This window comes from Taudactylus pleione, unplaced genomic scaffold (genome assembly GCF_031769625.1).
Source record: "Taudactylus pleione unplaced genomic scaffold, aTauple2 ptg001678l, whole genome shotgun sequence".
NCBI lineage: Eukaryota > Metazoa > Chordata > Amphibia > Anura > Myobatrachidae > Taudactylus > Taudactylus pleione.
This window is the reverse complement of record NW_028286075.1, coordinates 85,001-105,785: the sequence shown is the minus strand read 5'-3', so window position 1 is coordinate 105,785 and position 20,785 is coordinate 85,001. Positions and strand designations below refer to the sequence as shown.

The 20,785-nt window shown below is 36.1% G+C and overlaps 1 protein-coding gene across 1 annotated transcript in view; it reads left to right on the top strand.

Annotated features, from left to right (window-relative positions):
* The window catches only part of LOC148439591 (terminal uridylyltransferase 4-like), a gene marked incomplete at its 3' end in the record, with an annotated part of 394,965 nt that overhangs the window by 327,854 nt on the left and 46,326 nt on the right, over window positions 1-20,785 (top strand). The window contains exons 11-12 of the mRNA XM_088464538.1: window positions 14,509-14,688; window positions 14,786-14,960. Coding sequence (XP_088320664.1) covers window positions 14,509-14,688; window positions 14,786-14,960 — 355 coding nt within the window. The remainder of the gene's footprint in view (window positions 1-14,508; window positions 14,689-14,785; window positions 14,961-20,785) is intronic.

Below are 20,785 nucleotides of genomic sequence, written 5' to 3'. Positions count from 1 at the left end.
TCTGTACATACATATCACAGTTACTCTGTAGATACATATCACAGTTTCTCTGTACATACATATCACAGTTACTCTGTACATATTACAATTACTCTGTACATACATATCACAGTTACTCTGTACATATCACAGTTACTCTGTACATACATATCACAGTTACTCTGTACATATCACAGTTACTCTGTACGTACATATCACAGTTACTCTGTACATACATATCACAGTTACTCTGTACATACATATCACAGTTACTCTGTACATACATATCACAGTTACTCTGTACATACATATCACAGTTACTCTGTACATACATATCACAGTTACTCTGTACATATCACAGTTACTCTGTACATACATATCACAGTAACTCTGTACATACATATCACAGTTACTCTGTACATACATATCACAGTTACTCTGTACATACATATCACAGTTACTCTGTACATACATATCACAGTTGCTCTGTACATATCACAGTTACTCTGTACATACATATCACAGTTACTCTGTACATACATATCACAGTTACTCTGTACATACACATTCACAGTTACTCTGTACATATCACAGTTATTCTGTACATATCACAGTTACTCTGTGCATACATATCACAGTTACTCTGTACATACATATCACAGTTACTCTGTACATATCACAGTTACTCTGTATATATCACAGTTACTCTGCACATACATATCACAGTTACTCTGTACATATTACAGTTACTTTGTACATACATATCACAGTTACTCTGTACAAACATATCACAGTTACTCTGTACATACATATCACAGTTACTCTGTACATACATATCACAGTTACTCTGTACATACATATCACAGTTACTCTGTACATACATATCACAGTTACTCTGTACATATCACAGTTACTCTGTACATACATACTACATACTTAGTTACTCTGTACATAAATATCACAGTTACTCTGTACATACATATCACAGTTACTCTGTACATATTAGAGTTACTCTGTACATACATATCACAGTTACTCTGTACATATATATCACAGTTACTCTGTACATACACATTCACAGTTACTCTGTACATATTACAGTTACTCTGTACATAATTATCACAGTTACTCTGTACATATCACAGTTATTCTGTACATATCACAGTTACTCTGTGCATACATATCACAGTTACTCTGTACATACATATCACAGTTACTCTGTACATATTACAGTTACTCTGTACATACATATCACAGTTACTCTGTACATACATATCACAGTTACTCTGTACATACTCATTCACAGTTACTCTGTACATACATATCACAGTTACTCTGTACATATCACAGTTACTCTGTACATACATATCACAGTTACTCTGTACATACATATCACAGTTACTCTGTACATACATATCACAGTTACTCTGTACATACATATCACAGTTACTCTGTACATACATATCACAGTTACTCTGTACATACATATCACAGTTACTCTGTACATACATATCACTGTTACTCTGTACATACATATCACAGTTACTCTGTACATATCACAGTTACTCTGTACATATCACAGTTACTCTGTACATACATATCACAGTTACTCTGTACATACATATCACAGTTACTCTGTACATACATATCACAGTTACTCTGTTCAAACATATCACAGTTACTCTGTACATACATATCACAGTTACTCTGTACATACATATCACAGTTACTCTGTACATACATATCACAGTTACTCTGTACATACATTTCACAGTTACTCTGTACATATCACAGTTACTCTGTACATATCACAGTTACTCTGTACATACATATCACAGTTACTCTGTACATACATACTTACAGTTACTCTGTACATACATACTACATACTTACAGTTACTCTGTACATAAATATCACAGTTACTCTGTACATACATATCACAGTTACTCTGTACATATCACAGTTACTCTGTACATACATATCACAGTTACTCTGTACATATTAGAGTTACTCTGTACATACATATCACAGTTACTCTGTACATACACATTCACAGTTACTCTGTACATATTACAGTTACTCTGTACATACACATTCACAGTTACTCTGTACATATCACAGTTATTCTGTACATATCACAGATACTCTGTGCATACATATCACAGTTACTCTGTACATACATATCACAGTTACTCTGTACATACATATCACAGTTACTCTGTACATACATATCACAGTTACTCTGTACATACACATTCACAGTTACTCTGTACATACATATCACAGTTACTCTGTACATATCACAGTTACTCTGTACATACATATCACAGTTACTCTGTACATACATATCACAGTTACTCTGTACATACATATCACAGTTACTCTGTACATATCACAGTTACTCTGTACATATCACAGTTACTCTGTACATACATATCACAGTTACTCTGTACATACATATCACAGTTACTCTGTACATACATATCACAGTTACTTTGTACATATCACAGTTACTCTGTACATATCACAGTTACACTGTACATACATATCACATTTACTCTGTATATACATATCACAGTTACTCTGTACATACATATCACAGTTACTCTGTACATACATATCACAGTTACTCTGTACATACATATCACAGTTACTCTGTACATTTCACAGTTACTCTGTACATATCACAGTTACTCTGTACATACATATCACAGTTACTCTGCACATATCACAGTTACTCTGTACATATCACAGTTACTCTGTACATACATATCACAGTTACTCTGCACATATCACAGTTACTCTGTACATATCACAGTTACTCTGTACATATCACAGTTACTCTGTACATACATATCACAGTTACTCTGTACATACATATCACAGTTACTCTGTACATACATATCACAGTTACTCTGTACATACATATCACAGTTACTTTGTACATATCACAGTTACTCTGTACATATCACAGTTACACTGTACATACATATCACATTTACTCTGTATATACATATCACAGTTACTCTGTACATACATATCACAGTTACTCTGTACATACATATCACAGTTACTCTGTACATTTCACAGTTACTCTGTACATATCACAGTTACTCTGTACATACATATCACAGTTACTCTGCACATATCACAGTTACTCTGTACATACATATCACAGTTACTCTGTACATACATATCACAGTTACTCTGTACATATTACAGTTACTCTGTGCATACATATCACAGTTACTCTGTACATACATATCACAGTTACTCTGTACATACACATTCACAGTTACTCTGTACATATTACAGTTACTCTGTACATATTACAGTTACTCTGTACATACATATCACAGTTACTCTGTACATACATATCACATTTACTCTGTACATACATATCACATTTACTCTGTACATACACATTCACAGTTACTCTGTACATATCACAGTTACTCTGTACATACATATCACAGTTACTCTGTACATATCACAGTTACTCTGTACATACATATCACAGTTACTCTGTACATACATATCACAGTTACTCTGTACATACATATCACAGTTACTCTGTACATATCACAGTTACTCTGTACATACATATCACAGTTACTCTGTACATATCACAGTTACTCTGTACATACATATCACAGTTACTCTGTACATACATATCACAGTTACTCTGTACATACATATCACAGTTACTCTGTACATATCACAGTTACTCTGTACATATCACAGTTACTCTGTACATACATATCACATTAACTCTGTACATACATATCACAGTTACTCTGTACATACATATCACAGTTACTCTGTACATACATATCACAGTTACTCTGTACAAACATATCACAGTTACTCTGTACATACATATCACAGTTACTCTGTACATATCACAGTTACTCTGAACATACATATCACAGTTACTCTGTACATACATATCACAGTTACTCTGTACATATCACAGTTACTCTGTACATATCACAGTTACTCTGTACATATCACAGTTACTCTGTACATACATATCACAGTTACTCTGTACATATCACAGTTACTCTATACATACATATCACAGTTACTCTATACATACATATCACAGTTACTCTGTACATATCACAGTTACTCTGTACATACATATCACAGTTACTCTGTACATATCACAGTTACTCTGTACATACATATCACAGTTACTTTGTACATACATATCACAGTTACTCTGTACATATCACAGTTACTCTATACATACATATCACAGTTACTCTGTACATACATATCACAGTTACTCTGTACATATCACAGTTACTCTGTACATACATATCACAGTTACTCTATACATACATATCACAGTTACTCTGTACATACATATCACAGTTACTCTGTACATATCACAGTTACTCTGTACATACATATCACAGTTACTCTGTACATATCACAGTTACTCTATACATACATATCACAGTTACTCTGTACATATCACAGTTACTCTGTACATACATATCACAGTTACTCTGTACATATCACAGTTACTCTGTACATACATATCACAGTTACTCTGTACATACATTTCACAGTTACTCTGTACATATCACAGTTACTCTGTACATATCACAGTTACTCTGTACATACATATCACAGTTACTCTGTACATTCATATCACAGTTACTCTGTACATATCACAGTTACTCTGTATATATCACAGTTACTCTGTATATATCACAGTTATTCTGTACATATCACAGTTACTCTGTACATATCACAGTTACTCTGTACATATCACAGTTACTCTGTACATACATATCACAGTTACTCTGTACATATCACAGTTACTCTGTACATACATATCACAGTTACTCTATACATACATATCACAGTTACTCTGTACATACATATCACAGTTACTCTGTACATATCACAGTTACTCTGTACATACATATCACAGTTACTCTGTACATATCACAGTTACTCTGTACATACATATCACAGTTACTCTGTACATATCACAGTTACTCTGTACATACATATCACAGTTACTCTGTACATACATTTCACAGTTACTCTGTACATATCACAGTTACTCTGTACATATCACAGTTACTCTGTACATACATATCACAGTTACTCTGTACATTCATATCACAGTTACTCTGTACATATCACAGTTACTCTGTATATATCACAGTTACTCTGTATATATCACAGTTATTCTGTACATATCACAGTTACTCTGTACATATCACAGTTACTCTGTACATATCACAGTTACTCTGTACATACATATCACAGTTACTCTGTACATACATACTTACAGTTACTCTGTACATACATACTACATACTTACAGTTACTCTGTACATAAATATCACAGTTACTCTGTACATACATATCACAGTTACTCTGTACATATCACAGTTACTCTGTACATACATATCACAGTTACTCTGTACATATTAGAGTTACTCTGTACATACATATCACAGTTACTCTGTACATACATATCACAGTTACTCTGTACATACACATTCACAGTTACTCTGTACATATTACAGTTACTCTGTACATACATATCACAGTTACTCTGTACATACACATTCACAGTTACTCTGTACATATCACAGTTATTCTGTACATATCACAGATACTCTGTGCATACATATCACAGTTACTCTGTACATATTACAGTTACTCTGTACATACATATCACGGTTACTCTTTACATACATATCACAGTTACTCTGTACATACATATCACAGTTACTCTGTACATACACATTCACAGTTACTCTGTACATACATATCACAGTTACTCTGTACATATCACAGTTACTCTGTACATACATATCACAGTTACTCTGTACATACATATCACAGTTACTCTGTACATACATATCACAGTTACTCTGTACATACATATCACAGTTACTCTGTACATATCACAGTTACTCTGTACATATCACAGTTACTCTGTACATACATATCACAGTTACTCTGTACATACATATCACAGTTACTCTGTACATACATATCACAGTTACTCTGTACATACATATCACAGTTACTTTGTACATATCACAGTTACTCTGTACATATCACAGTTACACTGTACATACATATCACATTTACTCTGTATATACATTTCACAGTTACTCTGTACATACATATCACAGTTACTCTGTACATACATATCACAGTTACTCTGTACATTTCACAGTTACTCTGTACATATCACAGTTACTCTGTACATACATATCACAGTTACTCTGCACATATCACAGTTACTCTGTACATATCACAGTTACTCTGTACATACATATCACAGTTACTCTGTACATACATATCACAGTTACTCTGTACATATCACAGTTACTCTGTACATATCACAGTTACTCTGTACATACATATCACAGTTACTCTGTACATACATATCACAGTTACTCTGTACATGCATATCACAGTTACTTTGTACATATCACAGTTACTCTGTACATATCACAGTTACACTGTACATACATATCACATTTACTCTGTATATACATATCACAGTTACTCTGTACATACATATCACAGTTACTCTGTACATTTCACAGTTACTCTGTACATATCACAGTTACTCTGTACATACATATCACAGTTACTCTGCACATATCACAGTTACTCTGTACATATCACAGTTACTCTGTACATACATATCACAGTTACTCTGTACATATTACAGTTACTCTGTGCATACATATCACAGTTACTCTGTACATACATATCACAGTTACTCTGTACATACACATTCACAGTTACTCTGTACATATTACAGTTACTCTGTACATACATATCACAGTTACTCTGTACATACATATCACAGTTACTCTGTACATACATATCACATTTACTCTGTACATACATATCACATTTACTCTGTACATACACATTCACAGTTACTCTGTACATATCACAGTTACTCTGTACATACATATCACAGTTACTCTGTACATATCACAGTTACTCTGTACATACATATCACAGTTACTCTGTACATATCACAGTTACTCTGTACATATCACAGTTACTCTGTACATACATATCACAATAACTCTGTACATACATATCACAGTTACTCTGTACATACATATCACAGTTACTCTGTACAAACATATCACAGTTACTCTGTACATACATATCACAGTTACTCTGTACATATCACAGTTACTCTGAACATACATATCACAGTTACTCTGTACATACATATCACAGTTACTCTGTACATATCACAGTTACTCTGTACATATCACAGTTACTCTGTACATACATATCACAGTTACTCTGTACATATCACAGTTACTCTATACATACATATCACAGTTACTCTGTACATACATATCACAGTTACTCTGTACAAACTTATCACCGTTACTCTGTACATACATATCACAGTTACTCTTTACATACATATCACAGTTACTCTGTACATACATATCACAGTTACTCTGTACATACATACTTACAGTTACTCTGTACATACATACTTACAGTTACTCTGTACATACATATCACAGTTACTCTGTAGATACATATCACAGTTTCTCTGTACATACATATCACAGTTACTCTGTACATATTACAATTACTCTGTACATACATATCACAGTTACTCTGTACATATCACAGTTACTCTGTACATACATATCACAGTTACTCTGTACATATCACAGTTACTCTGTACGTACATATCACAGTTACTCTGTACATACATATCACAGTTACTCTGTACATACATATCACAGTTACTCTGTACATACATATCACAGTTACTCTGTACATACATATCACAGTTACTCTGTACATATCACAGTTACTCTGTACATACATATCACAGTAACTCTGTACATACATATCACAGTTACTCTGTACATACATATCACAGTTACTCTGTACATACATATCACAGTTACTCTGTACATACATATCACAGTTGCTCTGTACATATCACAGTTACTCTGTACATACATATCACAGTTACTCTGTACATACATATCACAGTTACTCTGTACATACACATTCACAGTTACTCTGTACATATCACAGTTATTCTGTACATATCACAGTTACTCTGTGCATACATATCACAGTTACTCTGTACATACATATCACAGTTACTCTGTACATATCACAGTTACTCTGTATATATCACAGTTACTCTGCACATACATATCAGTTACTCTGTACATATTACAGTTACTTTGTACATACATATCACAGTTACTCTGTACAAACATATCACAGTTACTCTGTACATACATATCACAGTTACTCTGTACATACATATCACAGTTACTCTGTACATACATATCACAGTTACTCTGTACATACATATCACAGTTACTCTGTACATATCACAGTTACTCTGTACATACATACTACATACTTAGTTACTCTGTACATAAATATCACAGTTACTCTGTACATACATATCACAGTTACTCTGTACATACATATCACAGTTACTCTGTACATATTAGAGTTACTCTGTACATACATATCACAGTTACTCTGTACATATATATCACAGTTACTCTGTACATACACATTCACAGTTACTCTGTACATATTACAGTTACTCTGTACATAATTATCACAGTTACTCTGTACATATCACAGTTATTCTGTACATATCACAGTTACTCTGTGCATACATATCACAGTTACTCTGTACATACATATCACAGTTACTCTGTACATATTACAGTTACTCTGTACATACATATCACAGTTACTCTGTACATACATATCACAGTTACTCTGTACATACTCATTCATTGTTACTCTGTACATACATATCACAGTTACTCTGTACATATCACAGTTACTCTGTACATACATATCACAGTTACTCTGTACATACATATCACAGTTACTCTGTACATACATATCACAGTTACTCTGTACATACATATCACAGTTACTCTGTACATACATATCACAGTTACTCTGTACATATCACAGTTACTCTGTACATACATATCACTGTTACTCTGTACATACATATCACAGTTACTCTGTACATATCACAGTTACTCTGTACATATCACAGTTACTCTGTACATACATATCACAGTTACTCTGTACATACATATCACAGTTACTCTGTACATACATATCACAGTTACTCTGTTCAAACATATCACAGTTACTCTGTACATACATATCACAGTTACTCTGTACATACATATCACAGTTACTCTGTACATACATATCACAGTTACTCTGTACATACATTTCACAGTTACTCTGTACATATCACAGTTACTCTGTACATATCACAGTTACTCTGTACATACATATCACAGTTACTCTGTACATACATACTTACAGTTACTCTGTACATACATACTACATACTTACAGTTACTCTGTACATAAATATCACAGTTACTCTGTACATACATATCACAGTTACTCTGTACATAAATATCACAGTTACTCTGTACATACATATCACAGTTACTCTGTACATACATATCACAGTTACTCTGTACATATTAGAGTTACTCTGTACATACATATCACAGTTACTCTGTACATACACATTCACAGTTACTCTGTACATATTACAGTTACTCTGTACATACATATCACAGTTACTCTGTTCATACACATTCACAGTTACTCTGTACATATCACAGTTATTCTGTACATATCACAGATACTCTGTGCATACATATCACAGTTACTCTGTACATACATATCACAGTTACTCTGTACATACATATCACAGTTACTCTGTACATACATATCACAGTTACTCTGTACATACACATTCACAGTTACTCTGTACATACATATCATAGTTACTCTGTACATATCACAGTTACTCTGTACATACATATCACAGTTACTCTGTACATACATATCACAGTTACTCTGTACATATCACAGTTACTCTGTACATATCACAGTTACTCTGTACATATCACAGTTACTCTGTACATACATATCACAGTTACTCTGTACATACATATCACAGTTACTTTGTACATATCACAGTTACTCTGTACATATCACAGTTACACTGTACATACATATCACATTTACTCTGTATATACATATCACAGTTACTCTGTACATATATATCACAGTTACTCTGTACATACATATCACAGTTACTCTGTACATACATATCACAGTTACTCTGTACATTTCACAGTTACTCTGTACATATCACAGTTACTCTGTACATACATATCACAGTTACTCTGCACATATCACAGTTACTCTGTACATATCACAGTTACTCTGTACATACATATCACAGTTACTCTGCACATATCACAGTTACTCTGTACATATCACAGTTACTCTGTACATATCACAGTTACTCTGTACATACATATCACAGTTACTCTGTACATACATATCACAGTTACTCTGTACATACATATCACAGTTACTCTGTACATACATATCACAGTTACTTTGTACATATCACAGTTACTCTGTACATATCACAGTTACACTGTACATACATATCACATTTACTCTGTATATACATATCACAGTTACTCTGTACATACATATCACAGTTACTCTGTACATACATATCACAGTTACTCTGTACATTTCACAGTTACTCTGTACATATCACAGTTACTCTGTACATACATATCACAGTTACTCTGCACATATCACAGTTACTCTGTACATATCACAGTTACTCTGTACATACATATCACAGTTACTCTGTACATACATATCACAGTTACTCTGTACATATTACAGTTACTCTGTGCATACATATCACAGTTACTCTGTACATACATATCACAGTTACTCTGTACATACACATTCACAGTTACTCTGTACATATTACAGTTACTCTGTACATACATATCACAGTTACTCTGTACATACATATCACATTTACTCTGTACATACATATCACATTTACTCTGTACATACACATTCACAGTTACTCTGTACATATCACAGTAACTCTGTACATACATATCACAGTTACTCTGTACATACATATCACAGTTACTCTGTACATACATATCACAGTTACTCTGTACAAACATATCACAGTTACTCTGTACATACATATCACAGTTACTCTGTACATATCACAGTTACTCTGTACATATCACAGTTACTCTGTACATACATATCACAGTTACTCTGTACATATCACAGTTACTCTGTACATATCACAGTTACTCTGTACATACATATCACAGTTACTCTGTACATATCACAGTTACTCTATACATACATATCACAGTTACTCTATACATACATATCACAGTTACTCTGTACATATCACAGTTACTCTGTACATACATATCACAGTTACTCTGTACATATCACAGTTACTCTGTACATACATATCACAGTTACTTTGTACATACATATCACAGTTACTCTGTACATATCACAGTTACTCTATACATACATATCACAGTTACTCTGTACATACATATCACAGTTACTCTGTACATATCAGTTACTCTGTACATACATATCACAGTTACTCTATACATACATATCACAGTTACTCTGTACATACATATCACAGTTACTCTGTACATATCACAGTTACTCTGTACATACATATCACAGTTACTCTGTACATATCACAGTTACTCTATACATACATATCACAGTTACTCTGTACATATCACAGTTACTCTGTACATACATATCACAGTTACTCTGTACATATCACAGTTACTCTGTACATACATATCACAGTTACTCTGTACATACATATCACAGTTACTCTGTACATATCACAGTTACTCTGTACATATCACAGTTACTCTGTACATACATATCACAGTTACTCTGTACATTCATATCACAGTTACTCTGTACATATCACAGTTACTCTGTATATATCACAGTTACTCTGTATATATCACAGTTATTCTGTACATATCACAGTTACTCTGTACATATCACAGTTACTCTGTACATATCACTGTTACTCTGTACATACATATCACAGTTACTCTGTACATACATACTTACAGTTACTCTGTACATACATACTACATACTTACAGTTACTCTGTACATAAATATCACAGTTACTCTGTACATACATATCACAGTTACTCTGTACATATCACAGTTACTCTGTACATACATATCACAGTTACTCTGTACATATTAGAGTTACTCTGTACATACATATCACAGTTACTCTGTACATACATATCACAGTTACTCTGTACATACACATTCACAGTTACTCTGTACATATTACAGTTACTCTGTACATACATATCACAGTTACTCTGTACATACACATTCACAGTTACTCTGTACATATCACAGTTATTCTGTACATATCACAGATACTCTGTGCATACATATCACAGTTACTCTGTACATATTACAGTTACTCTGTACATACATATCACGGTTACTCTTTACATACATATCACAGTTACTCTGTACATACATATCACAGTTACTCTGTACATACACATTCACAGTTACTCTGTACATACATATCACAGTTACTCTGTACATATCACAGTTACTCTGTACATACATATCACAGTTACTCTGTACATACATATCACAGTTACTCTGTACATACATATCACAGTTACTCTGTACATACATATCACAGTTACTCTGTACATATCACAGTTACTCTGTACATATCACAGTTACTCTGTACATACATATCACAGTTACTCTGTACATACATATCACAGTTACTCTGTACATACATATCACAGTTACTTTGTACATATCACAGTTACTCTGTACATATCACAGTTACACTGTACATACATATCACATTTACTCTGCACATATCACAGTTACTCTGTACATATCACAGTTACTCTGTACATACATATCACAGTTACTCTGTACATACATATCACAGTTACTCTGTACATGCATATCACAGTTACTTTGTACATATCACAGTTACTCTGTACATATCACAGTTACACTGTACATACATATCACATTTACTCTGTATATACATATCACAGTTACTCTGTACATACATATCACAGTTACTCTGTACATTTCACAGTTACTCTGTACATATCACAGTTACTCTGTACATACATATCACAGTTACTCTGCACATATCACAGTTACTCTGTACATATCACAGTTACTCTGTACATACATATCACAGTTACTCTGTACATATTACAGTTACTCTGTGCATACATATCACAGTTACTCTGTACATACATATCACAGTTACTCTGTACATACACATTCACAGTTACTCTGTACATATTACAGTTACTCTGTACATACATATCACAGTTACTCTGTACATACATATCACAGTTACTCTGTACATACATATCACATTTACTCTGTACATACATATCACATTTACTCTGTACATACACATTCACAGTTACTCTGTACATATCACAGTTACTCTGTACATACATATCACAGTTACTCTGTACATATCACAGTTACTCTGTACATACATATCACAGTTACTCTGTACATACATATCACAGTTACTCTGTACATATCACAGTTACTCTGTACATATCACAGTTACTCTGTACATACATATCACAATAACTCTGTACATACATATCACAGTTACTCTGTACATACATATCACAGTTACTCTGTACAAACATATCACAGTTACTCTGTACATACATATCACAGTTACTCTGTACATATCACAGTTACTCTGAACATACATATCACAGTTACTCTGTACATACATATCACAGTTACTCTGTACATATCACAGTTACTCTGTACATATCACAGTTACTCTGTACATACATATCACAGTTACTCTGTACATATCACAGTTACTCTATACATACATATCACAGTTACTCTATACATACATATCACAGTTACTCTGTACATATCACAGTTACTCTGTACATACATACTTACAGTTACTCTGTACATACATATCACAGTTACTCTGTACATATCACAGTTACTCTGTACATATCACAGTTACTCTGTACATACATATCACAGTTACTCTGTACATACATATCACAGTTACTCTGTACATATCACAGTTACTCTATACATACATATCACAGTTACTCTGTACATACATATCACAGTTACTCTGTACATATCACAGTTACTCTGTACATACATATCACAGTTACTCTATACATACATATCACAGTTACTCTGTACATACATATCACAGTTACTCTGTACATATCACAGTTACTCTGTACATACATATCACAGTTACTCTGTACATACATATCACAGTTACTCTTTACATATCACAGTTACTCTATACATACATATCACAGTTACTCTGTACATACATATCACAGTTACTCTGTACATACATATCACAGTTACTCTGTACATATCACAGTTACTCTGTACATATCACAGTTACTCTGTACATTCATATCACAGTTACTCTGTACATATCACAGTTACTCTGTACATACATATCACAGTTACTCTGTACATATCACAGTTACTCTGTACAGCGAATGCTCCTGTATTTCTTCTTTGCCTATTTCCCTATAATAATAGATAGAAGGCTTTGAGTGTAAGAGGCCGGATGATTACCATCTGACGGGGGTGTCTGAGGAGCAGCAGGTGGAGTGGGAGTACCGAGTGCTCAGTAATGAGAAGAGCTCAGGAGTGGATGGGAGGGGACGGGCAGGAGGAGGCGATGCCGAGAGCAGGAGACACAAGGAGACGCGTGGAAAGGTGAGTCTGTCCTCCGCTGCACCTTTATCTGTCCAGCGCACTACCTGAGCAGATGCCGGCAATGTTACTATGGTGGTCTTTCTGTTCCCTCTTGTAGTGCCGCTTGGTGTTTGAGTCTCCCCAGCAGGTGCCCCTTGGCCAGCTGTGGCTGGAGTTGCTTAGATTTTACACATTGGAGTTTGCAATGGAGGAATCTGTGATCAGTGTGCGAGTACAGAGCCTTCTCAGCAGGGAGAGCAAGAACTGGCCAAGGAGGCGAATAGCCATTGAAGGTAAGTCGTAGCCCCTGACACTCTGCACTGAGGTCTGCACAGGCCTTTATCTCTGGTAGATCTTTATTGGTGACATTCCAGGAACGTGGCAGAATTTAGGATAGCTGCCATCAGATTTTTTCTGCAGGAGGAAACCACCCAGGAGTGACCGAGCTGTTCCTGGAAGACTGCAGGAAAGTCGCACACGTTCATTCACGTAGGGGGGCGTGTCCACGTAGGGGGGTGTTTCCAAATTATTGGCTATTCAGCTGGTGGTGTCTCTCTCTGTGGAAGCAGTCGCACTTTTGCTCTGATAATTGACACTTTGGAAATGCATCATTGCACCAATAGGATGTGCAGAGTAAGGTGCCTTATACTATATAAACTGCAATGACAATGGGTTAATTACATGTCTCCTGCTATGCTAGACCGCAGGCTATTCTTACATAAAACCAATATATATTGAAGAAGGCCTGCAGCTAGGTATTGTGGGTAAGAACATATAAATGATCGCGCCATGCTGTTACATACACTAGTGGCCACAATTGTGGAAACCTTTTGGAAAATGTGCATTTTTTTGAATAACAGTTTTATATCACTAATATATTTTAGTGTTTTACCAAAAAGCATAAATCATTACACTGGCAATTTAATTTAGAACATAATACGTCATAGAATGAACTTTATAACAACATTTTACATTTTGAAATCCGTTATGCGTACTGACCTGTGGGAAAGTACGTATGCACAATATCCATTAGTATTTGTTGGGAATCCTATTGCTGCAATTACATACTGTACCTCCCAATATCGGTGGCCACCTACGCCAGGAAAGGGAGTGGAGCCTAGGGAATAATGAACGGAACCTCGCAGCACCCCCCTTTCCACCTTCCATCACTGTGGGGGTGCGCCCAGTACTCTCCGAGATGCCGGGGAGCCCCCAGACTATCTCTGCATGTGCAAAGCGTCTGCTCACCCGCTGCTTACCCACTGCCCACTGTGTGCTCACCGCAACTGCCCCCCCCTCCCCTACTGCCCACTGTATGATAATTGCAACTGCCCCCCCTCCCCTACTGCCCACTGTGTGCTAACCGCAACTGCCCCCCCCCTCCCCCACTGCCCACTTTGTGCTATCCGCAACTGCCCCCATCCCACTGCCCACTGTGTGCTCTCCGCAACTGCCCCCCCTCCCCTACTGCCCACTGTGTGCTAACCGCAACTGCCCCCCCCTCCCCCACTGCCCACTGTGTGCTAACCGCAACTGCCCCCCTCCCCCCCCCACTGCCCACTGTGTGCTCTCCGCAACTGCCCCCCCTCCCCTACTGCCCACTGTGTGCTAACCGCAACTGCCCCCCCTCCACCACTGCCCACCGTTTGCTAACCGCAACTGCCCCCCCACTGCCCACTGTGTGCTAACCGCTACTGCCCCCCCCCCACTGACCACTGTGTGCTAACCGCAACTGCCCCCCTCCCCCCCCACTGCCCACTGTGTGCTCACCGCAACAACCCCCCCTCCCCTACTGCGGGACACTAATGTATTTTCTGCTATGTAAAGTGTTACTGATCACACAAATTCATCCCACACCTTTAGCTGTCATACATCCGCACAGTATAACACTAACTGGATGCTTCACTCTAGGAGTTGTGCACTCAGGTAGCAAATCTTCTCCTATTCCTCTGCGGACATATTTCATTCCATCACTACCAAATATGGATATTGTGGTTTCGTCACTCCAGGTGACCCTGTTCCATTGGTCTTCTGACCAGTTATTATGCTTTTTAGCCCATTCTAATCTTTTCTGTCTATGTTTGAGAGATTAAAGCGGCTTTTTCCTTGGAATTCTGGCGTTTAATCCAAAACATTGAAGTCTCTGTGGAACAATCCTGGCGCTGATGGTTACTCCACATTCACGGAAATCATTTTGGATTGCCTCAGACGATTTTCTTCTGTCACTCAAGTGCAGTTTTTTCATTCTTCTATCGGGATACGTTTAATATGCCGGCGGGCGGGATTTACCGACGCCCGGCATAATGCAGGCGCAGCTATCCTGAAGACATCAGGATACCAACGTCAGCATCCTGAAGGTAAATATACAGGTAAGTATTACACTTAGCCCAGAGATGGGGGACTTAGGGTTAGGCACCCCCGGGGAGGGGGATCGGTATGAATAACCGCCAGACCTATGGCCGGCGGTTCAAATCCCGACGCTGGAAGACCGGCACTAATGAAAATCCTGATCGGTAAGTACGCTAACTATACCTAATACTCCCTTAGGGGTGCCTAACCCTAACCTTCCTCCCTAGTGCCTAACCCTAATCCCCCCTGTAAGTGCCTAAACCTAACTTCCTCCGTCCCCTCAGCCTAAATCTAACCCTCCTGGGGAGGTGCCTAAACCTATCCTCCCCCCGGGGGTGCCTAACCCTCCCGGGGGGATTTAGGATTAGGTACCCGGCTTACCTTCGTTGGTATGCCAGGCGTAAGGCTCCCAGTGTAGGGATAATGATATCCGTCAGGATTTCGACACCTATCATTTGTCCCCTGTCAGGAAGCCAGCAGTCGGCATTCTGACTGAATACCGGGAGAGGGGGAGGGTTAGGGTACTTACTGCACCTGTCTGGATTCTTCAGGCTTCCGGCGACGGAATTTGAACCGGCGGCAACTTCATACTCACCCCCTTCTATCACAGCGTGGTGTTGTGGATCTTTTCTTACCTTTTACCAGTTTGGTTTTGGATTGACTGAGTCTATTCATACTTATTCCACAGTTTCAGAATTCCTCTGTTGGTTACTTTCTTCTCGTAAAATAGTCATCTCTTTTTACTTTGCTTGTCATCTAAATAAGTGACACAGATTATACCAAGAAATGAAAGAAATAAACACAGCAACCAACTTAGTGATAGTAAAACATCTTATTTAGTGGTTTGATTATCAATTTTGGTAGCAACAAATGTTCTCCCTATCTATATTTAGTTAAAACCTTTTTTTTAATTATTATTTATTTAAAGAGCTCATGAGAGTAGACAGACTGAGTATATAAACATACATATAAGTGCAATAGCCTCAACAATGAGCCACTTTTTTAAACATATACAAACAAATATATATACAGTCACATACAGTATACACACACAAATATATATACAGTCACATACAGTATACACACACAAATATATATACAGTCACATACAGTATACACACACAAATATATATACAGTCACATACAGTATACACACACAAATATATATACAGTCACATACAGTATACACACACAAATATATATACAGTCACATACAGTATACACACACAAATATATATACAGTCACATACAGTATACACACACAAATATATATACAGTCACATACAGTATACACACACAAATATACATACAGTATACACACACAAATATACATACAGGCACATACAGTATACACACACAAATATATATACAGTCACATACAGTATACACACACAAATATATATACAGTCACATACAGTATACACACACAAATATATATACAGTATACACACACAAATATATATACAGTCACATACAGTATACACACACAAATATATATACAGTCACATACAGTATACACACACAAATATACATACAGTCACATACAGTATACACACACAAATATACATACAGTATACACACACAAATATATATACAGTCACATACAGTATACACACACAAATATATATACAGTCACATACAGTATACACACACAAATATATATACAGTCACATACAGTATACACACACAAATATATATACAGTCACATACAGTATACACACACAAATATATATATACAGTCACATACAGTATACACACACAAATATATATACAGTCACATACAGTATACACACACAAATATATATACAGTCACATACAGTATACACACACAAATATACATACAGTATACACACACAAATATATACACAGTCACATACAGTATACACACACAAATATATATACAGTCACATACAGTATACACACACAAATATATATACAGTCACATACAGTATACACACACAAATATATATATACAGTCACATACAGTATACACACACAAATATATATATACAGTCACATACAGTATACACACACAAATATATATACAGTCACATACAGTATACACACACAAATATATATACAGTCACATACAGTATACACACACAAATATATATACAGTCACATACAGTATACACACACAAATATATATACAGTCACATACAGTATACACACACAAATATACATACAGTCACATACAGTATACACACACAAATATATATACAGTCACATACAGTATACACACACAAATATATATACAGTCACATACAGTATACACACACAAATATATATATACAGTCACATACAGTATACACACACAAATATATATATACAGTCACATACAGTATACACACACAAATATATATACAGTCACATACAGTATACACACACAAATATATATACAGTCACATACAGTATACACACACAAATATATATACAGTCACATACAGTATACACACACAAATATATATACAGTCACATACAGTATACACACACAAATATATATACAGTCACATACAGTATACACACACAAATATATATACAGTCAGGTGCATAAATAATGGGACATTGACAGAATTTTCATATTTTGGCCTCTAGTCACCACCACAATGGCTTTGAAATGAAACAAACAAGATGTGATTTACCTGCAGACTTTCAGATTTAATTTGAGGGTAATTACATCCAAATCAGGTGAACAATGTAGGAATTACAACGGTTTCTATATGTGCCTCCCACTTTTTAAGGGGCCAAAAGTAATGGGACTATCAACGCAAAAGCTATTTCATGGACAGGTGTGGGCTATTCCCTCGTTATTTCATTATCAATTAAGCAGGTAAAAGGTCTGGAGTTGATTCTAGGTGTGACATTTGCTTTTGAAATCAGTTGTTGTCAACTCTCAATATGAGATCCAAAGAGCTGTCACTATCAGTGAAGCCATCATTAGGCTGAAAAATCAAAACAAACCCATCAGAGAGATGGCAAAAACATTAGGTGTGGCCAAATCAACTGTTTGGATCATTCTTAAAAAGAAAGAACGCACCGGAGAGCTCAGCAACACCAAAAGACCCGGAAGACCACGGAAAACAACTGTGGTGGATGACAGAAGAATTATTTCCCTGGTGAAGAAAATCCCCTTCACAACAGTTGGCCAAATCAAGAACACTCTCCAGGAGGTAGGTGTATATGTGTCAAAGTCAACAATCAAGAGAAGACTTCACAAGAGTGAATATAGAGGGTTCACCACAAGATGTAAACCATTGGTGAGCCACAAAAACAGGAAGACCAGATTAGAGTTTGCCAAACAACATCTAAAAAAGCGATTACAGTTCTGAAACAACATCCTATGGACAGATGAGACAAAGATCAACTTGTGCCAGAGTGATGGGAAGAGAAAAGTATGGAGAAGGAAAAGAACTGCTCATGATCCAAAACATACCACCTCATCAGTGAAGCATGGTGGTGGTAGTGTCATGGCGTGGGCATGTATGGCTGCCAATGGAACTGGTTCCCTTGTATTTATTGATGATGTGACTGCTGACAAAAGCAGCAGAATGAATTCTGAAGTGTTTCGGGCAATATTATATGCTCATATTCAGCCAAATGCTTCAGAACTCATTGGACGGCGCTTCACAGTGCAGATGGACAATGACCCGAAACATACTGCAAAAGCAACCAAAGAGTTTTTTAAGGCTAAAAAGTGTAATGTTATGCAATGACCAAGTCAGTCCCCTGACCTGAATCTGATTGAGCATGCATTTCACTTGATGAAGAC